The sequence below is a fragment of the Phaenicophaeus curvirostris genome (assembly GCF_032191515.1).
Source record: "Phaenicophaeus curvirostris isolate KB17595 chromosome W unlocalized genomic scaffold, BPBGC_Pcur_1.0 scaffold_34, whole genome shotgun sequence".
Classification (NCBI taxonomy): domain Eukaryota; kingdom Metazoa; phylum Chordata; class Aves; order Cuculiformes; family Cuculidae; genus Phaenicophaeus; species Phaenicophaeus curvirostris.
Window position 1 is genome coordinate 1911258 of NW_027206663.1, and position 27081 is coordinate 1938338.

At 41.7% G+C, this 27081-nt stretch overlaps 1 protein-coding gene across 1 annotated transcript in view; it reads right to left on the reverse strand.

Annotated features, from left to right (window-relative positions):
- The window catches only part of LOC138733774 (splicing regulatory glutamine/lysine-rich protein 1-like), a 74101-nt gene that overhangs the window by 11069 nt on the left and 35951 nt on the right, over positions 1–27081 (reverse strand). The window contains exons 4-9 of the mRNA XM_069881267.1: positions 24907–25068; positions 23704–23882; positions 22981–23111; positions 22167–22281; positions 18629–18748; positions 15925–16434 (exon numbers count right to left, since the gene is read on the reverse strand). Of these exons, the coding sequence (XP_069737368.1) occupies positions 15925–16434; positions 18629–18748; positions 22167–22281; positions 22981–23111; positions 23704–23882; positions 24907–25068 (1217 nt within the window). The remainder of the gene's footprint in view (positions 1–15924; positions 16435–18628; positions 18749–22166; positions 22282–22980; positions 23112–23703; positions 23883–24906; positions 25069–27081) is intronic.

The following is a 27081-nucleotide window of genomic DNA, read 5'->3' on the forward strand; positions in this document are numbered from 1 at the left end:
AGACTATTTGTCCAATATTTTACACTCTTCAGAAAAAGGATCTGCATCTTCAAAAACAGTCCCAACTCAATGCTGCAGTGTAAATCCAGACAGCTGAAATGCCAGGTCACTGGATAATCTTCTCCTGAATGGTTTGCAACCATTTCAAGAAAGCAAAGTCAATCACCAAAGTAGACAGATACTCTTAAATACAAGATAAGTGGGAGTCCAACAAATTGTCAAATACTTTGCAGAATAACAGAATTACTGAGGTTGGAAGAGTCCTCTGGAGAAAACCCATTCCAGACCCCCACCCTCCCAAAACAGGATCGACTGGAGCAGGTTACTCAGGGCCATGTCCACTCAAGTTTTTAATATCTCCACAGTCTCTCTGGGAAACTGGATCCAGTTTGCCCAGAAAGCACACAATTTAAACATTAGAAAAAAACTTTTATATCCCATATTTCAACATACGTCCACTGCCTCTTGTCCTGTCAGTGGCCATCACTGAGAAGAGTCAGGCTCTATCTTCTTCACACTCTCCCATCAGGTATTCAAGAGGCACTGATAAGATGCCCCCGTGGCGGTGTGCTCCCCCCGCAGCATGCTAAACATGGAAAATCTTATCCAAGTGGGTTTAAAACACAAGGGGGTCCATTCTGAACCTTGTGACTCAATGGGAGGGTCTCCCTGACAGTTCTGTCTGACCCTGTCCTCCATGCAGTAAAGAACCAAGTGTACCTTACCATCGAACCTTGTAAAGCACTGTCGCATTTATCACTGAATACTGATAACTCATTGTTTCATATCAATAAAGTTTATTGTTGTTTCTCTTATGACTGAAGTTCTTCCCTCTCACTCCATCTGTGACACCCACCCAGACTTTTTTTCTCCAGGCTAAACAATCCCAGCCCTCTCAGTCTCTCCTTCTTTGATGGATACATATAAAAACCAGTGTATTTATCTCATCCTCCACCTTCAGAAAGAACACTGTCCCTTTTAAATTGCATCTGTATAAAAAATTATTTCGTATCAAAGTAGGGCTTTCTATTATGAGTCCATTAGAAAAGATACACTAAATTTAACTACAATTCTCTGCCCAAGTAAGTACATGACATCTGAGCCTTCTGTGATGCTTTCTTAAATAGTGGGATGCTTAAAGGGGAGAAAAATTGTTGCAAACTAAAGTAGGAATTTTTTGTAACATCCAGCTAATGACACTTGCTATTTGACATTAGGAACTGGGTCTTCCAACAAGGCTCTTTATATAAAGCTACACATTACTGTACTGGGTTTGTGTGCCAAGGTTTTGGTAGCTGGGGGCTACAGGGGTGGCTTCTGTGAGAGGCTGCTAGAAGCTTCGCCCATGTCCGATAGAGCCAGTGCCAGTCAACTCCAAGACAGACCCACCGCTGGCCAAGGCTAAGCCAGTCAGCAAGGGTGGTAGCACCTCTGGGATAACGTTTTTAAGAAGAGGGGGAAAACTGCTGTGAAAACAACAGCAGTGGAGAGAGGAGTGAGAATATGTGAAAGAAACAACCCTGCAGACACCAAGGAGAAGGAGGGGGAGGAGGTGCTCCAGGCACCAGAGCAGAGATTCCCCTGCAGCCCATGGTGGAGACCATGGTGAGGCAGGCTGTCACCCTGCAGCCCATGGAGGTCCATGGTGGAGCAGATATCCACCTGCAGCCTGTGGAGGGCCCCATGGTGGAGCAGGTGGATGTGCCCTGAAGGAGGCTGTGACCCCGTGAAAAGCCTGCACTGGAGCAGGCTCCTGGAAGGAACTGTGGCCCCATGGAGAGAGGAGCCCACACTGGGTCAGGTTTGCTGGCAGGACTTGTGACTCTGTGGGGGATCCACGCTGGAACAGTTCATGGAGGACTGCAGCCTGTGGAAAGGACGCATGCTGGAGCAGTTCCTGGAGGACCGTCTCCCATGGGAGGGATCCCACCGCTGGAGCAGGGGAAGAGTGTGAGGAGGAAGGAGCAGCAGGGACAATGTGTGATGAACTGACTGCAACCCCCATCCCCCTGTGCCGCTCGAGGGAGGAGGTAGAGAATCCAGGAGTCAAGTTGAGTCCAGGAAGAAAGGAGGGGTGGGGGGAAGGGGTTTTCTCATTATCCTACTCTGATTTGGTTGACAAGAAATTAAACTAATTTCCCCAAGTCGAGTCTGGTTTGCCCATGATGATAACGGCTGAGAGATCTCTCCCTGTCCTTATCTCAACCCACGAGCCTCTTGTTGTATTTTTCTCCTTCTGTCCAGCTGAGAAGGGGGAGTGATAGAGTGGCTTGGTGGGCACCTGGAAGCCAGCCAGGGTCAACCCACCACAATCACTTATTTAATTCAATAACAGGCATACAGGCAGTAAATGTTATGTCGTCAAAACTTACAGAACATTCTCTGCTCTGTGCAGCTATTCAACCCATTAAATAATGTTAACAATGCATTAAAATAGGAAGCTGCATATGCTTGAAGAAGCCATAGTATTGGACACAGTACTCCAGATGAGATTTCACAAGAGAGGAATAGAGGGGCAGAATCACCTCCCTCAACCTGCTGGCCACACTTCTTTTGAGGCAGCCCAGGATACGGTTGGCCTTCTGGGCTGCAAGCGCACGCTGCTGGCTCATGTTGAGCTTCTCATCAACCAGCACCCCCAAGTCCTTCTCCGCAGGGCCACTCTCAATCATATCATCCCCCATCCTGTACTGAAATAGGGGCTTGCCCTGATCCAGGTGTAGGACCTTGCACTTGGCCTGGTTGAACCTCATGAGGTTCTCAGAGGCCCACTTCTCCAGCCTGTCCAGGTCCCTCTTAATGACATTGCATCCTTCATGTGCAACAACTGCACCACTCAGCTCGGTGTCATCTGCAAACATCAAATATCATGGAGAGTGCCTTAGCAACCACATCAGCCAATTCCCTCAGGACTCTGGGATGCATCTCATCAGGTCCCATAGACTTGTAGCATATTCAGATTCCTCGGGTGGTTACGACCCTGATCCTCTTCTACAATGGGAGGGGGTTTACCCCCCGGTCACCGTCTTGTTGTCCCATGACCCAGGAGGGGTGAGGAGAGCAGTTGTCAGTGAAGACTGAGGCAGCCTTTCATTCAGCATTTTGTTCTCTCAAGGTAACAGATAAAATTTGCTATCTAAATTTGTCATGTGATGTGGGACTGTATGCTGGTCTAATGATGTGGCCTTATCAGGTTGCTAGGGAGAAGTTTGGAATACATCAAGGTCAAAAAGCAGCTACAGCGTAAGAACAAGAAGGCAGTCTACGTGCAAGATTACTTATACAAAAACTACTAGGAGAAACTTTGGGCTTTAGCCAAGCATTACGTAAACATTAGACAAGATAGCAGAAAAGTTCAAAAGGCTTGCTTGCTTGCTAATAAACAACTTGATTTCCAATCATATTGATTGTCTGTGATCTTGTCCGGGGTACCTGCACAGGTTCAGTCTCCCGCAAAAGGTGACCAGCGACGTGATAGGAGCGCCGTGGTAGGTCGGCAGTGTGAAGCTACACTCTCCAAATTGGAGATCAACAAGGCAGTTGGAAGGGCTGCTGTAGTATTTAGTAAGAAGAAGAAGAAGAAGAAGAAGAAGAAGAAGAAGAAGAAGAAGAAGAAGAAAGAAGGAAGAGGAGGAAGGGGAAGGGGAAGGGGAAGGGGAAGAGGGGGGGCCGGCGGTGTGCGCGCTTGAGGTGAGCAGCCATGGGAATCGTGGCATCTGCGGAAGAAAAGTCAGTCCATGACTTCTTGATGAAGCTTGCGACTCAACAGGGCGTGAAATTGAACCCAGAGGCACTGTCCCGACTTTTAATATGGGGACGGTGCAAGGACTTTTCGTGTGTCCTAGTAACGTTTTCAATTTGACTGTTTGGGAATCCCTGGGGAGAGATTTATGGCACTCAGTTACCATGGGAAATTCCAAAGCGTTTGAGGCTGCACGAACTTGGGGGACTGTTAAAAAGATGTTAGAAACCATGACAGCAGAGGCAAGGACAGAGGCAGCTGTTGCTCAAATATTCCAGGTGGCAGCTGAGGCAAATATGTGGGAAACTGAAAGCAATATTCCTAAAGTGGATCCTTCCCCGCCTCTGGTTTTGCCAGTGGGAGCTAAAGAATTTTTTGGAGGACCAGATCCAGCCACCATCCCTCTGGCAGAGGACTTAAACGATTCGGACAGTTTTGATGATAATGAGGAAAAGGAGATGGATATAACTCCAGGGGAGGACATACCCCCATCCTCCAGGATATATCCTGATTTGAAAGACTTTCAAAACAACCCTGAATTTTTGGAAGAAATGTGTCGTCAGGGTGAGCAGTTACAACAAATGTTAGAGCACTTACACCGTTTGTCGGGTAGTAAAGGCCCTGTTCCGTGATCTGAATTGAGGAAACAATTTGAGCCTGATTCTATTGCACGGCCTCTAGCTTATCCTGAGTCGCCTCAAACTGACCACTCTGATCCTCCTGATACTGGTCAGAGATGGAGAGGACTAATTAAAGAGGCGCTAATTGAAGGAATAATGCTTCCTACAGCTTATCCGGTAATTACCTCGAATGGTGGTGGTCAAAGACAATGGGCTCCTTTAGATTGGAAATTAATTCGAGATATTCAAAAGGCTATAATGCAGTATGGTATACGGAATCCATATGTGCAATCTTGCATTGAACAAATTGTGACAGGGCAAGTATTGTGTCCATACAATTTGTGAAAGACGACAGAGGTATTGCTGACACCTACGCAATATCTTTTATGGAAAGATAATTGGAAACAGAGGATTGAGCAGGCACAAATATCTAACCTGGACCTGACTGTAGATAATCCCTTACGGTCAGCTACGCTTGAAATGCTTTTGGGAGAAGGACCATTTGCTGATCCACATCGGCAAGCGCAGTTAGATCCCCGTATTTTACAACAATCACAAGCGCTTGCTGTGGCGGCATTTCGGTTCGTGCCTCAAATGGGACGCACAGCGCCTCCGTATGCATCTGTTAAGCAAGGTCCCAGTGAGCCTTTTTCGCAACTTTTAGATCACTTGCGAGAAGCTATAGATGCATCGCCGAACTTAACGTCCAAGGCGAAAACGGCTGTAGGACTTGACCTTGCTGTGCAAAATGCTAATACTACCTGTAAACGTATTTTAACTACCCTACCGAAAACAGCTACTCTGATCCAAATGATTGAAGCTTGCAGTCGAGCGGGGCTGGTAGAAGAGAAGGAGCGCGCTAAGGTCCGTGCCAGCGCTCAGGCAGAAGCATTAGCAGTCGCCTTAAAGCCTTTTGTCAAACAAAGAGGCGCGATTGGGGGGGCTTGGGGAACACTTCCGTTTGTTTTTTGTGCGGAAGATCTGGCCATTGGAAAAGACAATGTCCTATAGCTAGACAAGGCATTCCGCACAATACATTAACATTTCAAAAACCCTGTGCGGGGGTGATGCAATGGTTGTCAGAAGTTTGGTCGCAGGGCAGATCAGTGTCCATCGCGCTTTAAGAGAGATGGCACCCCCTAGACAACACCACAGGGAAACCTGAGAACGAGCACCCTGAGGTGGGGGCGCGATGACACAAATAACACCCCATCAGAGTGCGGTTCCGCAGGCTGTCTGGCCAACCTTAAACCAGCCACCAGAGGAAGCGCCGGGGTGGACCTGGCAGTCAGCACTGATGTCACCTTAACTAATAATCAAGTACAGGTGGTCCCCTCAACAGCTAAAGGACGTCTTGGTTATGAACTTAGTGCCTTATTATTGGGACGTTCATCTGCCTCAAAGCAAGGTATTTTTGTTTTGCCAGGAATAATAGATGCAGATCATACTGGTGTTATCAGCATTATGGTACAGGCACTATGCTCTCCAGTTCATATTTATGCAGGAACTAAAATTGCTCAATTGATACCTTTCTGAGCTATGGTACTAACTACATCATCGATAGATTGTAAAGGTGGATTCGGGTCTACAGGTGATACGGGGCTAGGTGAATTAGCCATTGATGAACAGGATAAGCATTGTTTAGCAGCTCGAGATAAACACAAAGAAAGGACTAACACTTAAGGGTAAACAGAATACTAATAATTTAGCCAAATTTAGTCCAGAGAACATGGACACAGATTGAAGTTTAAGGAAGTTAGGACAATCGACTTCATCCCTGAGAAGACACTGCACAGGCACAAACAGGAAGAAGACTCTTCTCAAACTCATTATAATAAGAAGCGGGGAAAGGTTATGAATATGTATAGGCGTTTTTGGAATATGTAACAGTTCACTGTATAAAGTCAAGACAAGTTGCCACGATGGGCACGCACGTTGTTTTGGAGAAATAATTCTCCCGTGCGTCTCAGCGCTGAATAAACATACCTACTTTATAACTTTATAAGTTATAGAGTCTTGATTCCACGTGTCAGTTTTGGCGAGCCAGCCAGGAGACTTTTCTGCCGGCTGTGGGACCGACTGTGGAGCGGACATCCTAGGCGCGCCCTGAGCTTATTCCTCGGAGGAGCTCCTCTCCCAGCTGTTCACTACGGGGCAGAAAAAGATCACCTGTAGCAGCGGACAAACGGTATGTTTAACAAAGGTTAAGGAGTTTGGGAAGGTTGGAAAGTTTGGGAAGGTCAGTAAGTCGGGGACGCCCACGCATGGCTGGGGCCGCTGGTAAAGTGTGCAGAGACGTCTGGCGTACAGCATAGTTCCCCATACTGGAAGGAGGGTACCTGGGGTTTGCTGACCGATAGAGCGGCCGCTAGCGATCTTGGGGGTAGATCGAGCAAGCCTATGTTGTTGCTGCATCCCAATTGGGAGCCAGGACGGACCCGCTAATGACTGTGAGAAGCGGGAGAAGGGTAAGCACAACCTCTTACTTACCTAGGTAATATTTGCAGCTGCTGGAGGGATGCTAACTGGAGTAATATTTGTGCGTTTGTTTTTGTGATAGCCTGAGAATTCTGTGTTAAATGCACTGTGTGTGTGTGTCGAGACGTAGTATTGCTTCGAGGGGCATGGGTGTTTGTGTTTGGTGCCAGACATGGGAAAAAACCCAAACAAACAAAAAACAACCCCCCCCCCCAAAAAACGGGGAAAAGCCCAAGCTTGCGTCTGTTGGTAGCCCTTCCCCTGGCTTCTCCTCCTTGACTGTGAAATTTTCCCCTTTTGGTCTGCAGGAGTTAAGTGTTAAAAGCTTTCAGCAAGTGTTTTCCTGAGATAAGGATTGGGGACTGGGATAGAGAGAAGGGGGGATTACAGTTCTGTAGTTGATGTGTGGAGAAAAAAAGGGTTAAAGAGACAGTATTGGCATTGGTGCAGTAAAAAGGACAATTTGAAAATGTGAAATAGTAAAGTTTATCTGCAGAAAGCAATACTTGGTGATGTTTGGGAGGAAGATTGGGAGCGAGTCTTAACAGTGTAAGAGGAGATTCGAGTAGAAGCTAAGAAAGAGAGCAATAAAGAGTAAGAAACAACTTAAGGAATCAGTGAAATGGTGATTTGTAAATAGTGGGATGGAACATCAACTGTAATGTGTTAGAAGCAAGATTAACTAAAATAGCCTTAACGACCTTTATCCTTTGTCACCCAGAGTCGTTGAGATTGACCACTCAGATATGGCCACACCTTAACGACTCTAAGCTGATCTGAGGTTCCGGAACAAGTGTAATTGTCACTTTGAATTTGAAAACAATTCTGTGTATAAATTTTCTGTGAAATCACTGCTCGGCAGAAGCACTCTGAGGACAAATCCCGAGTCTTCTCCAGCGCTGAATAATGTGTACCTGCCTTAATGGTTAAATTAAACTGTTAAGCGTAAGTTTCTTTGTTTCATCAAAAATGGGTAATAGTCAGAATAAAGAAATTTTAAGGAAGAGCCCCCTTGGTTGCATACTGATGCATTGAAGGGATATTGCTGGAACTGGGGGCACAGAGAATAAGAAGACTCTTATTAAATATTGTGAAATGGTGATTTGTAAATCGTGAGGTGGAATGTCAACTGCAACGTATTAGAAACAAGATTAACAACTAAAATACTGATAACGACCCTTATGGTCTTGTCAGATAGAGTCCCTGAGATTGACCACTCGGATATGTCCACACCTTAATGACTTTGGGTGGGTTTGATCTCATCTCCCTCTGGATGTGCAGTGAGGTTCCAGGAAAGAAGTGTGCTTGTCATTTCAGGGAAAATATGGATATGGAAACAATTCTGCATATATAAAGTTCTGAAATCACTGATTGGCAGAAGCAGTCTGAGGACAAATCCCGAGTCTTCTCCAGCACTGAATAAAGTGTACCTGCCTTAATGGTTAAATCAAACTGTTAAGTCCAAGTTTTTTTGTTTCAGATTTGGTGACCCAGATGGGACCCTCTCTGCCCGGCTGCAGGACTCATTGAGAACGGGACTCTCTTGGGTACCCCCGGGGATTTCTCCGGAGAGACTCCTCTTCTCAACTGGATCTCTGCGGGGGTAGACAAGGACCATCAGATAAAAAGGTATGCTTTAAAATTTTTTTTCTTTTTCTGGTTTGAGGACCAGTCCGTGTGGTTTGGCTCCTCATAAGTTGTTACTGTATAAGGCAAGGTGAGCGTATGCTGGACTGTTAGCGTCTTATAGGCATACATTGAAGTTGTTTAGGTCTTAATTGTAAGAGGAGAATATTCAGTTTCTGTGAGGAGTCTTGGTTGTAAAAGCAAATATTTGGTTTCTCTGTGGACATCTTGATAGTAACTGAAGATCTACATGAATATCTGGTTTCTGTCGGTTTGATTAGGAGGTCTTGGTTGTAATAGGTGATATTAACCAAAGAAACTGGAGTTATGTGGAAGCTTGAGTGAATATTTGATTTCTATGTGCCAATTTGATTTGTTCAAGTTAATGTTGTTGTGTTGTGTGTATTATTTTTGTGATGATGCTGTGATGTTAAAGCCAAACCCAATTATCAATGCCAATTTGATTATTAAGCAGGGATGATTTTAATAAACAATTCTGGGGCACACATGGGTTTGTCCACCTAATGTGTCCCACTAATGAGTCCCCCATTGGCAGCATGACTTTTATACTGGTTAAACATGCATGTTCATGTGGGTTTTAGGAAATGCTTGTTAAACAGTTATATGTTGCATGTCCATTGCTTTCCGGGATGCATATCACAGTTTCTTTGTGTCTTCTGTTTGCCTCTGTTGGTCTTTATCTTATCTCACTCCTCCTTGTGTCTTCAGGCCTGTCCTGTGTTCCTGCTGTGGGAAACCCTTAACATGATTTATTCCCTCATTCAGTGAAATGGGGTATTTGTATAAAAAATTGTATTTGTTTTGTTGTAGAAATAATGGTGAGTTTTGTCCAGATTGTATAGGAATGACTGGTGGGTGTTTATCTTATCCTGACATAATGCATATGGTGTAACAAGAAACTGTGGGCAACATATGGTTGGGATTTGAGTTGTCCTGAATGTAAGGACTGGGACAACAAGGAAAGATCCACCCATACAGTGCAAGTGATTTGCGGTTGGGAGACAGAATACAGAACCCATGAGATGGGAGACTGGCAGAGTGGCTGCACTTTAAAGAAAAGCCAGCTGGGATATATTTTAGATCATTAAGATCTCAGATTATAAGGGGATCAGTGGTCTCTCAACAGAAGGCCCAGTCTATGCAAAGGACAAGTTACTTACCTTAGATTCCAGATCTCCTGAGGACAGAGAGAGTTCGGGACAGACCAGAAGGAAGCTATTTGCTGCACATGCCAGGAATAAAGAACTCAGAAAAGGAGTTAAGAAAAGGAGTTAAGAAAAGGAGAAGGAATAAAGAACTCAGTAAAGGAGCTCAGAACCTTTCTGGCAATGGTAGCTGTCCAGATCTAAAAGAAGACCTACTTATGGATGCGGAAGATGCCTGGTACACCGATGGAAGCAGCTTTGTGAAATAAGAACATCACAAGACTGGGTATGCTGTGACCACCACTAGGGAAGTGATCAATAATGCCATCAGGAATGCTATGGAAATTGGTCTTAGAGGAGCTAAAAATGAAACAACAAGAAACCTCAGAGAATACCAAAACAAACCCATTGGGACACAGATGTTCTGTATAAATAATAGGAATGCAAATAGATCTCTCTGAACTCCCAATAGAAAAGGGGGGGGGTATTGGTATTTATTAGTATTAACAGATACTTTCTCAGGTTGGCCAGAAGCTTTTCCTTGCAGGACAAATAAAGCAGAAGTCACAATTGTATTATTGAATGAAATTATACCTTGTTTTGGAGTGCCTGCAGTAATGTCATCAGGTAGGGGTACATATTTGTACTAAAGTGGTAAAAATTTTAAGAATTGATTGGCAGTTACATCCTCCATACTGACCACAGGCTAGTGGCCAGGGGGAGAAAATGCAAGAAGACAATTTATATTGATATCAAGCACTTACTTTGGCCTTGTTTAGGAATCAACCCAAGGTCCAAGGAAAGCATTAGCCCTGTATATATAATTGCAGTATACAGGAGAAGATCTCACAGAATTGGGTGAATTTGTCTAATTGGCTAACAAAACCAGAAAAACCCAACAAAAGAAAAAAACTCCACGAAAACAAACAAACAAACACCGAAAAACTAAAACAAAATAAAACAAAATCAAGCTGCATGGGCTAGAGGTTTAGATCAATCTGTACATCGTTTTACACCTGGGGATGAGTTTTATGTTAAAGATTTTACAGGAGAACTACTAGAAGAAAACTGGAATAGACTGTACCAAGTATTGTTAACAGCCTTTGCAGCAATCAAGATGAAAGAACTTAGATCAAGTGAAGAAATCACCTACCAGCCAGTGGACAACAGAACGCTAACACCTTTTAAAGATTAAGGCTAACTAAAGTAAAGTGAACTGTAAAGGTGGAAAACTGTTTGTGTTTTTGACCCTAGGATATGGTATATAAACCAAGAAAAATGGGTTGAAACAGACACACACCAAATTTGGGAAAAAATAGAAACTTACATATGATAACTCAGGATAACACCTCATGGGGATTAACTAACATTTGGGAAAAACTTACATCCTGGCTCCTGAATCTAAATTGGTGGAGACAGCTGTTTGCAACGATAGCTGGCATATTGGTTTTGGTAATAATGATCCTTATTTTGGTCAAATGTTACCTGTGGTGCCTTCAAAGTACTAGAGACACATATAGTACTTGGAAGAAACATCAACTTTGCCAGAAGTTAGAATCAAATAAATATTTTGAGAAGATGTTAGAAAAGAGATCTTCAGGTTAAGAAGTAAAAGAATTTACTAACTTTCTAGAAAAGGGGGGATTGATACGGGGCTAGGTGAATTAACCATTGATGAACAGGATAACCATTGTTTAGCAGCTTGAGATAAACACAAAGAAAGGACTAAACACTTAAGGCTAAACAGAATAGTAATAATTTATCTGAAGCAACTGACACTTAAAGAATAGCGGAATAGAAGCTGCTCACACTTAAAGAATACACAGGATGATAGTTGTTTAGCTAAAGCAACATATTTCTATAAGCCTTTATGTAGGAAGGGGGTCTCTTGCTAGAAGATTTCTGATAAGCAGGACAAGTCATCTGGACCTGTGATAAGAGTGGAAAGCAACACTGATAAGGATGGCAAGGATCTGGAGAACACAGACACAGATTGAAGTTTAAAGAAGTTAGGACAATCGACTTCATCCCTGAGAAGACACTGCACAGGCACAAATAGGAAGAAGACTCTTCTCAAACTCATTATAATAAGAAGCGGGGAAAGGTTATGAATATGTATAGGTGTTTTTGGAATATGTAACAGTTCACTGTATAAAGTCAAGACAAGTTGCCACGATGGGCACGCACGTTGTTTTGGAGAAATAATTCTCCCGTGCATCTCAGCGCTGAATAAACATACCTACTTTATAACATTATAAGTTATAGAGCCTTGATTCCGCGTGTCACAGGGTCCCTACAAACTGCCTTTTTGATGCCTTTAGGGAAAGATTGTCCAACCCGCCTGGTGGGTTTACAAATCAGAAATTTGAAGCTTTGCATAATTGATGCTCTATTAGACACTGGTGCAGATGTAACTGTCATTTCCTTTAAACAATGGCCCTTGGAGCCAGCTGTGTCTTCAATAATGGGAGTGGGAGGCTCACAGCAGACTCAACTCAGCAAAGAACTTATATGCATCTACGATGTAAACGAGCCTGCTCATCGTGCTTGGGTTCGACCGTACATTACAGACTCTCCACTCAATTTGATAGGCCGGGATTGCCTCTTACAGTGGGGTGTGACATTGTCTTCTAGCCCTTTTTAGGGATAGCCATTGATGGGCGACCAATCCTGAAACTGACCTGGAAATTGGATACTCCAGTTTGGATCGATCAATAGCCGTTATCAAAGGAGAAGCTCGCCCATATCCAGGAACTTGTGACTGAACAGCTGGATGCAGGTCATCTAGAACCATCAACAAGTCCATGGAATACACCAATATTCACCATTCAGAAGAAATCTGGTAAATGGTGTTTATTACACGATCTACGGGGGATCAATGCAGTGACGGCTGACATGGGAGCTCTGCAACCGGGCCTACCGACACCTACAATGATTCCCTGAGGATGGGCTATTTTAGTCATTGATTTAAAGGACTGTTTCTTCAATATTCCTTTGCATCCAGATGATCGTGAGAGATTTGCTTTTTCTGTCCCATTGATAAACCGGCAAGAGCCTCATCAATGTTATCAATGGACTGTTCTTCCTCAAGGAATGAAGAATTCACCTACAATGTGTCAATTATATGTCGATTGGGCTCTTAGGCCTATCCGAACTAAACAAACTGACTGGTTGATATACCATTATATGGATGACATTTTAATAGCATCAAAGGAATTAGACATCTCTCAAGCCATACCATATGTGTCCGCTATGCTGCAACAATCAGGGCTAGTTGTAGCTCCTGACAAAATACAGACAATATATCCTATCAAATATTTAGATATGGAAGTCACAGAGACTATAGTGCGGCCACAAAAACTTGGCTTTAACATTCAAATCATGAATTTATTTCAGGCTCAGCAACTGTTGGGTAGTCTTCAATGGGTTCGCTCTCTTTGTGGTATCACGAACACAGACATCGAACCGCTATTAGGACTTTTAAAAGGAGGAAGTGGTCCTGACGAAAAAAAGGAATTAACAACTGCTCAGGAACTTGCACTTCAATCTATTGCCGACAAAGTTGCACATGGATATAGTGGACGTATAAACCACAAACTCCTTATCTATGTTGCTATCTTGAATTCAGATAAACACCTTGCAGCAATACTTTTTCAATGGGTCACTACTCTGAAAGACCCATTATTAGTTTTAGAATGGTTTTTCCCTTCCAGTCGACTTAAGACAACAGTGCTTTCTTGTGTAGAGGGGATAGCTCAACTTATTAGTCAATCTAGGTTGTGAGTGTTGGCAATTACTGGGTTTTTGCCTAAAACCTTTTATGTTCCATATACTGAAGTACAAATACAGCAATTATTGCAAAATTGCTTGCCAATGGCACTAGCTCTCATGGATTGCCACTCTGAGCTTTCTAATCATTACCCTCAACATCGCCTTTTTTCCAGCTATTTGCCTCTTGGAAAAGGGCTCGTCATATCGGAACAACCTTTGCAAGGACAAACTGTTTTTACAGATGCCAGTGCAAAATGAAACAGGGTGGGCCTTTGCTGGCGGAATGGTCAATGTTGGGAAAATGAAATAATTGTTGCTGAAAGATCATTACAAGTTCTTGAATTAACTGCTATATGTAGAGCATCCCAGCAAAGTGGATCAAGCCGTGGCTACCACCTGTCCGCAACACGGAGAACGGTGTCGATCCTGGAGACAGTACCAGTGTAATCGGTGCAACTTAGTATTTTGGTCGGCTGCCCCATTGTTGATTTCTATTCCAGACAATCGAAGAGGTTGCCCATGGTGTGAGCTCGATCGTCCTGAATTGTGGGCATAAAGATTCCAGTATTGCGTGTATGCTGGGGCAAATGGCTGATGCTTTGGTGTACCTGCAATATTAGCAGCAAACACAGAACAAATGGCCGATGTTCTCATGCTTGCTAGCTTGTTGAGACCTTGGAATCTTTATTAAGACCCATGGGTTAGTAGGAAGGAATACACTAGGCAGAAAACGTGAAAGTAAGCGGTACATCTGTGGAAAACAGGGGGGTTGCACTTTGTTGCTGCACTGCGGGATCCTCACGGGCGGAAATTCACTGGGATAGCTGTTACTGGATACAGGGGCACTATATAAGAAAATACAGCAACACAGCAAGAAGTGTGGCATTGGTGGGCATATTTGTCCCAAGGAGTTAGAGGATAATCCACGATGACTGGCAACATCAAAAGAAATGTTGGGAGAATGGGAGGCGATGGCACTGAGGTATTTTATAGATGGTTGATGATAAGCTGGATGTTTCAAGGGGCATGGGGAATTAGTTCCATTTTGCCATGACAAAATTTCTGGGTTACCTGGGCAAACCAGTCTGGTCAACAGGCTTTTTGTTTGGGCCTGGCAACTGTCACTGACCTGTTCAGAAGATGTTTGATTGGAGTCCCGTATTTAGACCCCAATGATTTTGTGTTGTTTGTTAAAAACACTACCATAATAGGTAACGTGACCAATGTCAATAGCACCTGTCATGGCCTGTATACCAACCCTGTTCAGGCTGAACCTGCCTGTCCAATAGCTGCATATGCAATGTTACAAGGACATATTATCAACAATCTGAACAGAGTGTCTCCAATACCTTTACAAGAGTTAGAGCTAATGGGTTCTTTGTCTCCAGTAGTGAGCAATACCAAAAATATTACCTCAGGTTGTGTAGAGTTTGGAGGGGAGGCAGCTACCCTCACACAGATGTTTGGCTTGCATGATCAATCTATTTGGCTGATGTGGCAAAATGTAACCCCCTCATTTATCCCTGTCAATGAAAGTTGGTTTTGTGGAGGAAATGGTTATGGAAATATGATTGGAATGTATTTGACGGAAAAGGGATATGGAACAATGGATCTGTGAAATTGTTGCCACCAGGCTATTTTTTGATCTGTGGTGATAGGGCTTGGGCAGGAATCCCCAGTAAAGCAGTAGGGGGTCCATGTTATCTTGGCAAATTGACCCTGTTTGCACCTGGTATGGATCATATAAATATTTCAAGACGACCTTGTGTGAAGCGAGCCTTTTCTCACACAGAGCTTACACCTGAGTGTAAGGATAATGTGGAACTGTGGAATAGGGGCGAGATTCTTGCTGTGGCCACGTTGGCCCCAGGAGTAGGAGTACGAATGAGTTAGTCCACTTACAAAGCTTATAATCAATTTCACAGCATCCTTTTGCTGTACTGAATTTATCCACCCAGCTTACCCTCCCTCAGAAGCAAAATCAACAACTGGATTAACCTTGACTGCTTTCCTGTTTACTATCAGCATGCTTAAAGAATGTTAATTTTTACTTGCACCTGGCCATCTATCCAGCTAAACAAAGTATCCTTATCTTCCAACCAATATACATTCACTTTCTGTATAGCTAAGTGACATGCTTGCTTCCTGTTGTTCAGCCATCCAGCCAAGGAAACTATCCTTGGACAAAGATGATGTCTGATGTCCCTTTATCATGACTTTTGGATGGCTCCAACGCAGAGAAATTACATAAGAACCATGTATTTACTGTCCTCAAGGACTATACTATAGTTATGTGAAGCAAACACCAGCTGCCCAACAAGAAACTAATTTCTATCAAGCATCGTACAGAACTCTTTGCAATAGATTTTACTTTATAGGGAAATCTACAAAACAGAAAGGCTACAAACTGAATTAGTAAGTAACACGGCGATATCAATACATAAAAACTAGGATGCACATTTTTCATGGTGCTTCACTGTACTGACAAGTCCAAAAAAGCATGAGAAAATTCTAAACAAACCTGCTGGAGCTATGAGATCTTCTTGAAGAGCTATAGCTTCTTGGGGGTGTTCTGGATCTCTTCTCTTTCCTCTTTTTCTCATCTTTCTCTTTTTCTCTGCCTCGCTCCTTCTTCTCCTTATCCTCATCTTTTTCCTTTTCTTTTTCTCTGTCCTCTTTGTCCCCTCCTTTGTCCTTATCTTCCTCCTTGTCCTTAATCTTCTCTCTGTCCTTTTCCCCCTCTTTCTCAACATCATCTTTTTCCTTGTTCTGGTCTCTCTCTTCCCTGTCTTTTTCCTTCTCCTTAACTTTGTCCTTTTCCCTGTCTCTGTCCTTGTCTCTGACTCTCTCTTGATCTTTGTTTTGCTCTCTCTCTCTCCCCTGGTCCTTCTCCTTGTCCTTATCCCTGTTTCTCTCTTTATCTTGCTTTCTTTCTCTTTCTTTGTCTTTGTCTCGGTCTTTCTCTTTCTCTTTCTCATTTTCTTTGGCCTTTCCTTTTTCCTTGTCCTTTTCTTTGTCTCTTTTCTTGTCCCTGTGAAAAGCCAGACACAAATCCATTAATTCATCTTTGAACTTCCCAATAAAAAGTAAAACTAACTCTTTAGCATACATTAATTGTTCAAGAGAAAAATATGTGTTTCTGTTGAAAAATAATAATTATTCAAAATTTTCCACCTCTGTTCACATGAGGGAGAGGCTATATAGCTAGGAAAAATTTGGAAACCAAGTTGGGGAGGGGGGGGCCAAAATCAAATCAAACTGTGATCTTCAAAGTGATGTTATTACACTTTGAAAGAGTATGTCTTTTCACCTCACAGCTATGTTACTATACATACATAAATTGTATACATTTTGTCAGGAGTTCAACATCAATTAATACACAGAAACAAAAAAATAGGGATAAAATGTCACCAAATTCCCTCAAAAGGCAAATGTAAGGTCAAAACTCAACCAAGATAATTCAATCATCTGTAATGTCATTAGGAATTTGAAAATTATTGATAAATTGTTAAGAAAGACAGTAAAACCAGAAGCAAGGTAACAGAACAAGACAGCTTCTTTGGGATAGGCAGTATGATACATGTTCATAGAAAAGGTGACGAAAATTCCAGTGGATGTCCCAGTAGTCAAGCCAAATAAAAATGTATTAGATCACAGCTTTGGCTGGAGGATTTCATTTTGGTACAGGATTATTTGGAAGTACGAGACTCTGGACCATCTTTCCTTTCCAGCAAAGAGAAAAGACACTCAACTCCTAGACCTGCCTCTAGGACATATGAAAACGAACAACTGTTCAGAGAGAGAAACAGGAGAAAGCACAAGAGAAGTTGTTGATCAGCAGACCTTTTCATGTCCAAGAGAACTAGACTGACACAAGTTGCTGTGTCTATTGGTATTGGTACCTATTCTAGGATTTGTAAAGATTCTCAAAGAGACTCCTTCAGACATGAAAAGCCCTACACACAGCCCCCACCTTTCTTCATTGGAACAAGTGTTTGGCTACTAATAAATAATAATCTTGTTTCATGGACTGTGACCTGAAGACTTTGGTTCCTATCAGGTTTTGGCAAATACTTCTTTAGATGTCTTGCAGAAGGCATGTAAGATCATAAAGATGAAACAGCACACAATCCCTGCAATAGCAAGGGGTCTCACAATGACCCAAGAAGTGCCTTCCAGTTATTTATCACAAAGATTTCATTGGACTTGCCCCTTCCAGTGAGCAGATATCTCAAAAAGCTCCAGACAACAGCAACAGAGAGTCAAAAGGATCCATCAACAAAGCCCAGCTATGTAGCCTACTCCTAACTGTTCCCACTAAGGTCCACAGATCTGCAGTTTTCTTTCCCACAAAACTTCTCCCCTCAGAAAACAGGAGACAACTGCACAAACTAAGTATGAAACTCCCTTTAAATTAGTCAGGGGAATTAGAGAGATGAAACAGAAAGAAAAGTACCAAGGCTTCTATTCATGAAGCTACTTTCATAGGCACTTTTGTTTTGTGAATATTCATTATTTTATCCCTCAGAAAAATATATTAACATCCAAGGAGATAAAGGAATTATCTTACTAGAATTTCAGTTTAATAATTAGATAATCAGACTTAAAAAATAATAGACTAGGTAAAATATAGATGTATTAGATCCTGAAATTTAAATATGCCACATAAGGGACATATGCGTTTGTGCCTACAGTAATGTGTGGTCAATATGAAATAGCCAAAGGCAAAAAACCCCAGCTTATGCGCAGAAGATTTATACTTGTTCTCAGAATGCAGGATCAATTTCAGCTTGAATCCAACCTTCTCAACAGATATAAAGAAGTACCATCCACTTTTTTGTGTGTCACAGAGACTACACAGAACATACCTAATCCGTTGGTTAGTCTGACAATTAAAGTTACCTATCTTTAATCAGCTTGCATGTTGGTATAAACGTAGATTAGACTTTGGTATCAAGGTTTAGGTACCTCAGTGTTGTGGTTTAACCCCGGTAGGCACCATATGAGTTACTATGAAGAAAATTAACTATATCCCAGCCCAAACCTGCATACTCAGCATAAAAAATTACTTTCTATTCTTTTGTCATACAAACAAAGCCTAAGGACAGGCTAAAGGAGTTAGATTCCATCCTTTGCCATCACCTAAAAGGTTTGTTAGATTTTATTCAAAAACTTTGTACTGTGTGCTAAGAAGAACAGTATAACTTTTTAGCAACAGAACTCACCGAGAGTGAGAGCGGCTTCTTGATTTCCGCCTTTCCCTAGATCTAGACTGTTTTTTCAGGGGACTTCTGGATCTGTGTCTGTCCTTGTGTCTTGAGAGCAACCTGTTGCCAGATCTACTTCTATATGAACAATGACAGAAGAAAAATATTTTAATATTGAAACTTCATAAAAGTTAGGTCAACCAAGAAGGGAAAAAAAACCCCACATAAATTTTGCCTCACTGCATAAACTTTGATAGAGTTACCCCTCAGTAATACACTGCCTACCAAGATTTTTGTAAATATGGATACTTTAGGCTTCACCAGGTGCACACACTCCCCTTGGAAACAATGCACCATTTAAGTAATACTCATGTTTCATAATAACTTCCATGAATATTCTGTAAAATATAAATTCATATTATTAATTAGGATAGCTGTCCTTAGTAAATCTAGTGCATAAAATCTACTATAGACAGTTCCTTGCAGCTTTTAAAAATAATTAGTTACTTTTTCCTTCTTTTCCAGGCCCAGTCACTTATTGCAGTCTTGATCAATGAAGAAAGATGGCTTTAACCGGCCTCTTTCATCTCCAGCCTCACAATTTAATTGAACTTAGAAAAAACCCACCACCACATACCACAAAACAAAAAACCCCACTCTGATCCACTCTCTGTGATTAAGCATATAGTCAAGTTACCTTTTCAGTTGAAAGGATATGCTAGCATGAATTTGAATTATAAGAGTTCTCAAGAAAAGGGATGAGGATTAGGCTGAGGTACTCAACAACCTTTTTTGCCTCAGTCTTCACTGACAACTGCTCTCCTCACCCCTCCTGGGTCATGGGACAACATCCCATGAGAGATATGAATTTGATGGGTGGACTGTTCAGTGGATAAGAAACTGGTTGGATGGTCGTATTCAGAGAGTAGTGGTCAATGGCTCAAAATCCAGATGGAGATCCGTGACAAGCGGTGTCCCTCAGGGGCCCATACTGGGACCAGTGCTGATTAATATCCTCATCCATGATATAGACAGCGAGATCCAGTGCACCCGCAGCAAGTTTGTAGATGACACCAAGCTGCGTGGTGCAGTTGTCACACATGAAGGACGCAATGTCATTCAGAGGGACCTGGACAGGCTGGAGAAGTGGGCCTCTGAGAACCTCATGAGGCCAAGTGCAAGGTCCTACACCTGCGTCAGGGCAAGCCCCGGTTTCAATACAGGATGGGGGATGATGTGATTGAGAGCGGCCCTGCGGAGAAGGACTTCAGGGTGCTGGTTGATGATAAGCTCAAGATGAGCCGGCAGCGTGCGCTTGCAGCCCAGAAGGCCAACCGTATCCTGAGCTGCCTCAAAAGAAGCGTGGCCAGCAGGTTGAGGGAGAGGATTCAGCCCCTCTATTCCTCTCTTGTGAGACCTCACCTGGAGTATTGTGTCCCGTTATGGAATCCTCAACATAAGAAGGATATGGAACTGTTGGAACGGGTCCAGAGGAGGCTACAAATCCGATCAGAGGGCTGGAGCACCTCCCATACGAGGACAGGCTGAGACAGTTGGGGTTGTTCAGCCTGGAGAAGCTCCGAGACCTTATAGCAACCTTCCAGTACCTGAAGGGGGCCTACAAGAACACTGGGGAGGGACTGTTCACAAAGGCCTGTAGTGATAGGACTAGGGGCAATGGGTATAAACTGGAGAGGGGCAGATTTAGACAAGACATAAGGAAGAATTTCTTCACTATGAGGGTGGTGAGGCACTGGAACAGGTTGCCCAGGGAAGTTGTGGATGCCCCATCCCTGGAGGTGTTCAAGGCCAGGTTGGATGGGGCCTGGGGCAGCCTGATCTAGTGGGAGATGTCCCTGCCCATGGCAGGGGGGTTGGAACTAGATGATCTTTAAGGTCCCATCCAACCCAAACTATTCTATGATTCTATGATTTAGTACACAATAAAGAATGCAAATAATGTGTAGATATTCCAGTAGAAATTCAATTAACGTCGTCTGCTACGCCTATATAGTATAGTCTCAGATTTGATGAAGGAAAGACTTTAAAAAGCTACTATACTCCTTTTTCGCAAAATATTCCCTATATTTTGGATATTATATTCCATAGGAAAAAAAATAAAAAGCTAAATTTTAACATTACGTTTCAAAAGAACACATCATTGGATACTTTGCCTGAGAGGTTAAGGTACGATGAAGTTAAACTTAACCCAAGACAGAAATTCATGTATATTACTCAATAAATCCTGAAGAACAGGGGGATACAAAAAATGCCAACTCCACTTTTCTTCTGCAGCTCAAGACGCACAGAGTAAGATATACCAAAAGGAGAGAAGAGGCGATAATTTGTTTTACCTACAGCTTTGCTCCATGTCATGCATCATTGCAGAAATACAAACTAATTACAGGGAAAATTAATTACAATTTAGTCCAAATCAGACCTTGAATAAATTTTATATCATAGACATGAAAGCAATTTAGGGGTTTTGTAAAACTGGAAAGTGCTAAGGACAGTTTATTCTTAGGGATGAAGTTGCCTCAACAGATCAGCCTGGTCTTTTTTCAGCATGTTCTCAAAACTGACATTAAGAGTAGTAAAATGATTTAAAAAAACAAAAACAACATATAACTCTAAACAATTGTTTAAAGCACAGATTTTCTGCAAGTAAAAAAAATGCAAATTTGTCTTCTAAAAATCAATTTGATTTGTGTCAGTACAAAATAGCACTGAGATTACTGCAGTGTTGCGCAAAACAAAGACTCTTTTTTTCAGTTTTGCCCTGAGTTAGAGAAACAGAAGAGAAGCAAGCAATAAGGAAATGAACAAATTATTCTTCTTGCATTAAAAAGGTACCTGATATTTTGATGCCATTAGGTAACATGTACTGTGTAACACTATCACAAAACTGAAGCCTGCAGTTAGATCATATTTGTTTGGTGGTATAATTGATGTAGTGTGCCCCTCTGGCCAGCTCAGATTGTCCCACTGACAACCCTCACCTTTTTAAAGTGTAAGCCATAAGCCATCATATACATTTTGAGTTTCTTTTCTTTTTTATTTTTTATACTTAATGTAGCCAAATATCTTTAGATTGATTTTGTAAATGATCAGAAGACATTCCTGACATTGAATCCTTTCAGGAATCATTTGTAATGTTCCATCCACAAAACACAGGCAACTATTTCTTTTTCAAATACAGAGGTCACAAAATGAAATTATGCTATATGGCACAAAATGTACCATGAAACTATAGAAATGGTTATGCTACATAGCGCAAAGAGTACCTTCTAGTGTGTTTTACCTGAAGGTAATCCTGAAAACATTTAGCATTTAGGGGAAAAGATTATCTGTTCAGAGACAAAGTTCCTAGTTATTCTGATCTGGTCAGTGCAAGTTACTAATCTTCTCTACAAGGATACTTGTATCATAACTCAGTAAGAAATCTGAGTAACCACCACCACAAAAATACCCAAAACCCAATCAACCAACCAAAACCACAACCCCTCCCCCTGCAAAACAATGTGATCTCTTAGTCCAAAATAAAAAACATACCTACCTGTGTTTTGAGTGTGATCTTTTCCTTCTAGATCGGGATTTTGAGCTAGACCTGGATTCTGAACGAGAACGGGAATGAGATCGACCACCTTTTCTTTCACTGCTCTTTCCAGACTCTGAGAGGAAAAAACCACTTTGCAGTGTAAGCTCAGAACATTTAAAGATCCCAGTTAACAATCTGGCACAAGTGGAATGTACCACATATAGTGCAAGGGGCCTACACTTTACACATCTTCTTTCTTTGCAAATATCCTTCAGAAACATCCAAGAAAGTCATTGCATATACTCACTGAGTGCAGCCATCCTGCAGCAGTACACACAAACCAGATAAATATAAACAGCTGGGTCTGTTGGGAATGGGATTTATGTTGCTGCCACAATGCACAAGATTACAACACATTCTCCTGGTATATTATGTAATATAACTTTTTTTGGTTTTTTTTATAATAGCCTCAAAAGAATAGAGTAAATTTAGAGGGCATAAATCTGAAAACAAGCATAAACTGTAAATAATAATTAGTACTTTCTATACTTTTACATATTCCGACCATTGTACAAATATTGAAGTTCTATTCCTCAAACACTAAACAGTGGAGGAGGAAGAGATGGAGAAAAGGGGTTGAAAAGTTTGATGCAAATGCAAGGAAGTCAATAGAAAGTTTACCAGTGACCTCAGCAGACTTTGGTTCAGACTCTAAAAGATTATTATTCTGCTGCTTTGAGTATCCTTTTCCTGTGTTTGAAAGTGCTCTTAAAATCATGTGCCAGGGTACACACAGAACATGTCTGTTAGGTAACAAAGATAATATACCTACCTGGCTCAATAGCAGCAGATATGAAAGACTGGGCTTCCCTTACTCTCTTCATCACTTCTTCTAGTTCCTTGGCAGCAGCTTGTGGTGTCATTTCAGGAGGCTTCACTATTGCATTATTGGAGTGATTTATTCTAAATGAGGGAAAAATAAAACCTTTAACTCCCAAACACATGAAAGGGGAAAATGAAAAACACATAACACCTCAACTTCCACATATGACTAAAAATTTCAAAGTTCAGCAAAACTACATATTTTTCCTAACGCACATCTGAAAATGTCTGTCTTTTATTCCTTTCAAATCTTACCATTTAAAATAAATGTGGCACAGTATTTCTGTGCTAGAATATTTTTCTAATAGAAATCTAGAAATCTGTTTCTCTATTTCAGATCACATCTCTACATTAAGGTCTACTAATTACATACACATCATATATAAAGCTTAATTAGTAACAAGGACTTTGCAAATTCTCTCACCGTTATGGCTTTCACTTACTCAAGATTAGATGTAGAAATATTTTACTCGATGCCATCTATATTCTTCTTAGAGAAGGTTATGCCCAACCTTGAAACTGGAGTTCGTAAAAGCATTACAGTTTACTAACAATAGGCCCTTATACAGAAGAAATATTCATCACAGCAGTTTCCTCCACATCAAAGTCATAAATGTATAAAGATACTAAGAAAGCTCTCATTCCATATTCATATGGATAATTAATTTCTTACTTCAGTGGCCTGTCTCCAAACATAACTCCATTAAAGGCAAGAGCTCGAGGTACAGAATTTTGATCTGCAAATTCCACAAAAGCAAATCGTGTTGGTTGCGTCTCATCACCTGCCATTCGCACAAATTTGACTTCTCCAACTTGCTTAAAGAATTCAAGCAGCTGATCTGCCGTTGTAGTCTAAAAAGAGCCGAAGAACTCAGTTGAAGTAAAATAGATAATGAAAACCACTTGTCCAACATATCAGGTAATCTAGGAGTTGCAGATTTTGGAAAGACATCTCACCATTATAACACAGGCAATGTGAATTTAGTAATGTTAAACTTTAAGAGAGAAAGGTATTAATTTAAGGAATATACTACAATTTAAAATAGTGCAACCACAAGCCCTGAAGTCCTACATCTAGGTTAAAAAAAGCACTTGCACAGGATTTTGTACTTTTCGTGCACCTCATTTCAAAAAACTGATGAGGAATTTCCTTATACACCTATGCCCGAGCTATTGATTGTGAATTTTAAACAATTAGAAAAAAATAATCCAAACAATATTACAAGACTTTGCTTGTATCTGTTTTTCTACTAGCTTCCAGATTGTTTTATTTCAATCAATAGTACTTTTACACTCTAGCAGCTACTTCGACAGTCAAAAAAACTAAAAATCAAATACTTATATTACCATCGGTCAAAAGCAAACTGTTTTTCAATTAATTCAGTCAATTGCTGAAAAAAACAAATTTCCTGTCAGACCTAAATTTCCTGTCAGAGAAACTGAAAGATATTTATGCTAATTTTGCAACTTCCACTAGGACAAATCATTCCTTCTTACTGTACTTCAGCAACTGCACAGTGTCGTGGAGGACAACTACCATGATCTCACCAACTTCTGAGGCACTGTTCAGCTAACACAACCGAGCTGGACATTTGATCAACACATACAATCATAAGTATGTTTCTTGAATACAGCTACAGTGTGATTTTTCTGGTATCCTGCTGGAATGAATTCCACAGTCTGGTCTGAACTGATTGGCAAAGGAGCATTCAGAATTTGAAATATCACTAGGAACCAAAAAGAGTATCTTTTTTTTTTTGCTTAAATTCCTATTGGCATCAACTAACAAAAATTCTTAACGTGCAAGATTATAATTAATAAATTACAATTCTGCATCTTCCATTAGTATTGCCAATAAAAAAAAAAAAGAAGTTACCTGTGAATTCAGATTTCCAACATAGACAGTTCTTCTGATTTCATCAATTTTGGATGGGTCAACATTCCCCATAATTGGTGGCTGTGGCATTTCTCCCAGTGCTGTAATGTTAGGGTCCAATGCTGCTGGTATAGCCCCCAAAGTGCCAAGTGAAACACTGAGCTAGAAAATAAAAAAATAGAATATGCTTTGCGACTGTTACAGGATTTTCACCAGACAGTGGGTAACTTTAGTCTTACTTTATTCACAACTCAGAGTTGGGCCATCACCTCAGTGAGTGGCAAAGGCCCACACAAAATCATCAGATATTTATATATTTTGACATCGAATTATACAATAGCTATTTTCTTTGAAAAGTTCTTGGTGATTTTCCATGTGCTCCTAGTTCTTTATTCTTCATTAACTCAAAAGTCCACCTTGATAATTCATCTCCACTGTCTCGTTTCGGTTCTCCCTCAGAAGTGATGCTTCAACAGGTCACGTTCCTCCTCCAGTCATAAAAGTCACTTATCTTCTTTCTTGAGACACATCTATTCTCCTTTAAACTTCAAAGAAAAAAACCTCAAGCTGTTCCATTAACTCATACCTATATCTAGTCTATGCCTATACTCAAAAATAGGTTGACCTTTTAATCATCAGTTATCATCAAATCTAATACCTATGTTCCAAGTTTGACATTTCTAGCACAATCTGTTGATTCAACTGGACTGGGGCTTACTCAAGATTAGATGTAGAAATATTTTACTCGATGCCATCTATATTCTTCTTAGAGAAGGTTATGCCCAACCTTGAAACTGGAGTTCGTAAAAGCATTACAGTTTACTAACAATAGGCCCTTATACAGAAGAAATATTCATCACAGCAGTTTCCTCCACATCAAAGTCATAAATGTATAAAGATACTAAGAAAGCTCTCATTCCATATTCATATGGATAATTAATTTCTTGCTTCAGTGGCCTGTCTCCAAACATAACTCCATTAAAGGTAAGAGCTCGAGGTACAGAATTTTGATCTGCAAATTCCACAAAAGCATATCGTGTTGAGCAGTATTCTTGTAGTTGTCATAAAGATTAATTTCCAACATCTGTTCTTATTATATTCTTAATACAATACTCTGTTTATCACAATCAACTATCAATAATATCTAAGTCCTACATGGATATATTTATCATATTTTCTCATTTCCCTTAACAGCAACCATGCATGGGTGGGAGATACTTCACTTGTCAGTACTTGTCTGCTTTGTGCATTTCTCTAAAAATAAATCTAATTAATATAGGCAAGACCTTAAATGGTAAGATCCCAGATGAGTACTGTACTGGGTTTATGTGGCAAAGGTTTTGGTAGCAGAGAAGGCAGCTACAGGGGTGGCTTCTGTGAGAAGATGCCAGAAGCTATGTCCTACGGAGCCAGTTCCAGTTGGCTCCAAAATGGACCCGCCATTGGCCAAGGCTGAGCCAAACAGTGACAGTGGTAGCACCCCTGAGGTAATGTATTTAAGAAGGGGAAAAACTGCTGCATAACAGCAGCCAGCAGAGAGAAGAGGGAATACGTGAGAGAAATAACCCTGCAGACACCAAGGTCAGTAGAGAAGGAGAGGGAGGAGCTGCTCCAGGCACCAGAGCAGAGATTCCCCTGCAGCCCATGGTGAAGTCCATGGTGAGACAGGCCATCCCCCTGCAGGCCATGGAGGTCCACAATGGAGCAGATATCCACCTGCAGCCTGTGGAGGGCCCCACACCAGAGCAGGTGGATGTGCCCTGAAGGAGGCTGTGACCCCATGGAGAGCTCTCATTGGAGTAGGCGCCTAGCAGGACCTGTAGCCCCATGGAGAGAGGAGCCCACACTGGGGCAGGTTTGCTGGCAGAACTTGTGACCCCATGGGGGATCCACACTAGAGTAGCCTGCTCCTGAAGGACTGCAGCCTGTGGGAATGCAGCCTGTGGGAATGATTCACGTTGGAGAAGTTCCTGGAGGACTGTCTACTGTGGGAGGGACCCCACATTGGAGCAGGGGAAGAGTGCAAAGAGGAAGGGGTAGTAGGACAATGTGTGATGAGCTGACCACAACCCGCATTCCCCATCCCCCTGCGCTGCTCAGGGAGAGGAGATAGAGAAATTGGGAGTGAAGTGGAATCCGGCAAGAAGGGAAGGGTGGAGGGAAGGTATTTCAAGA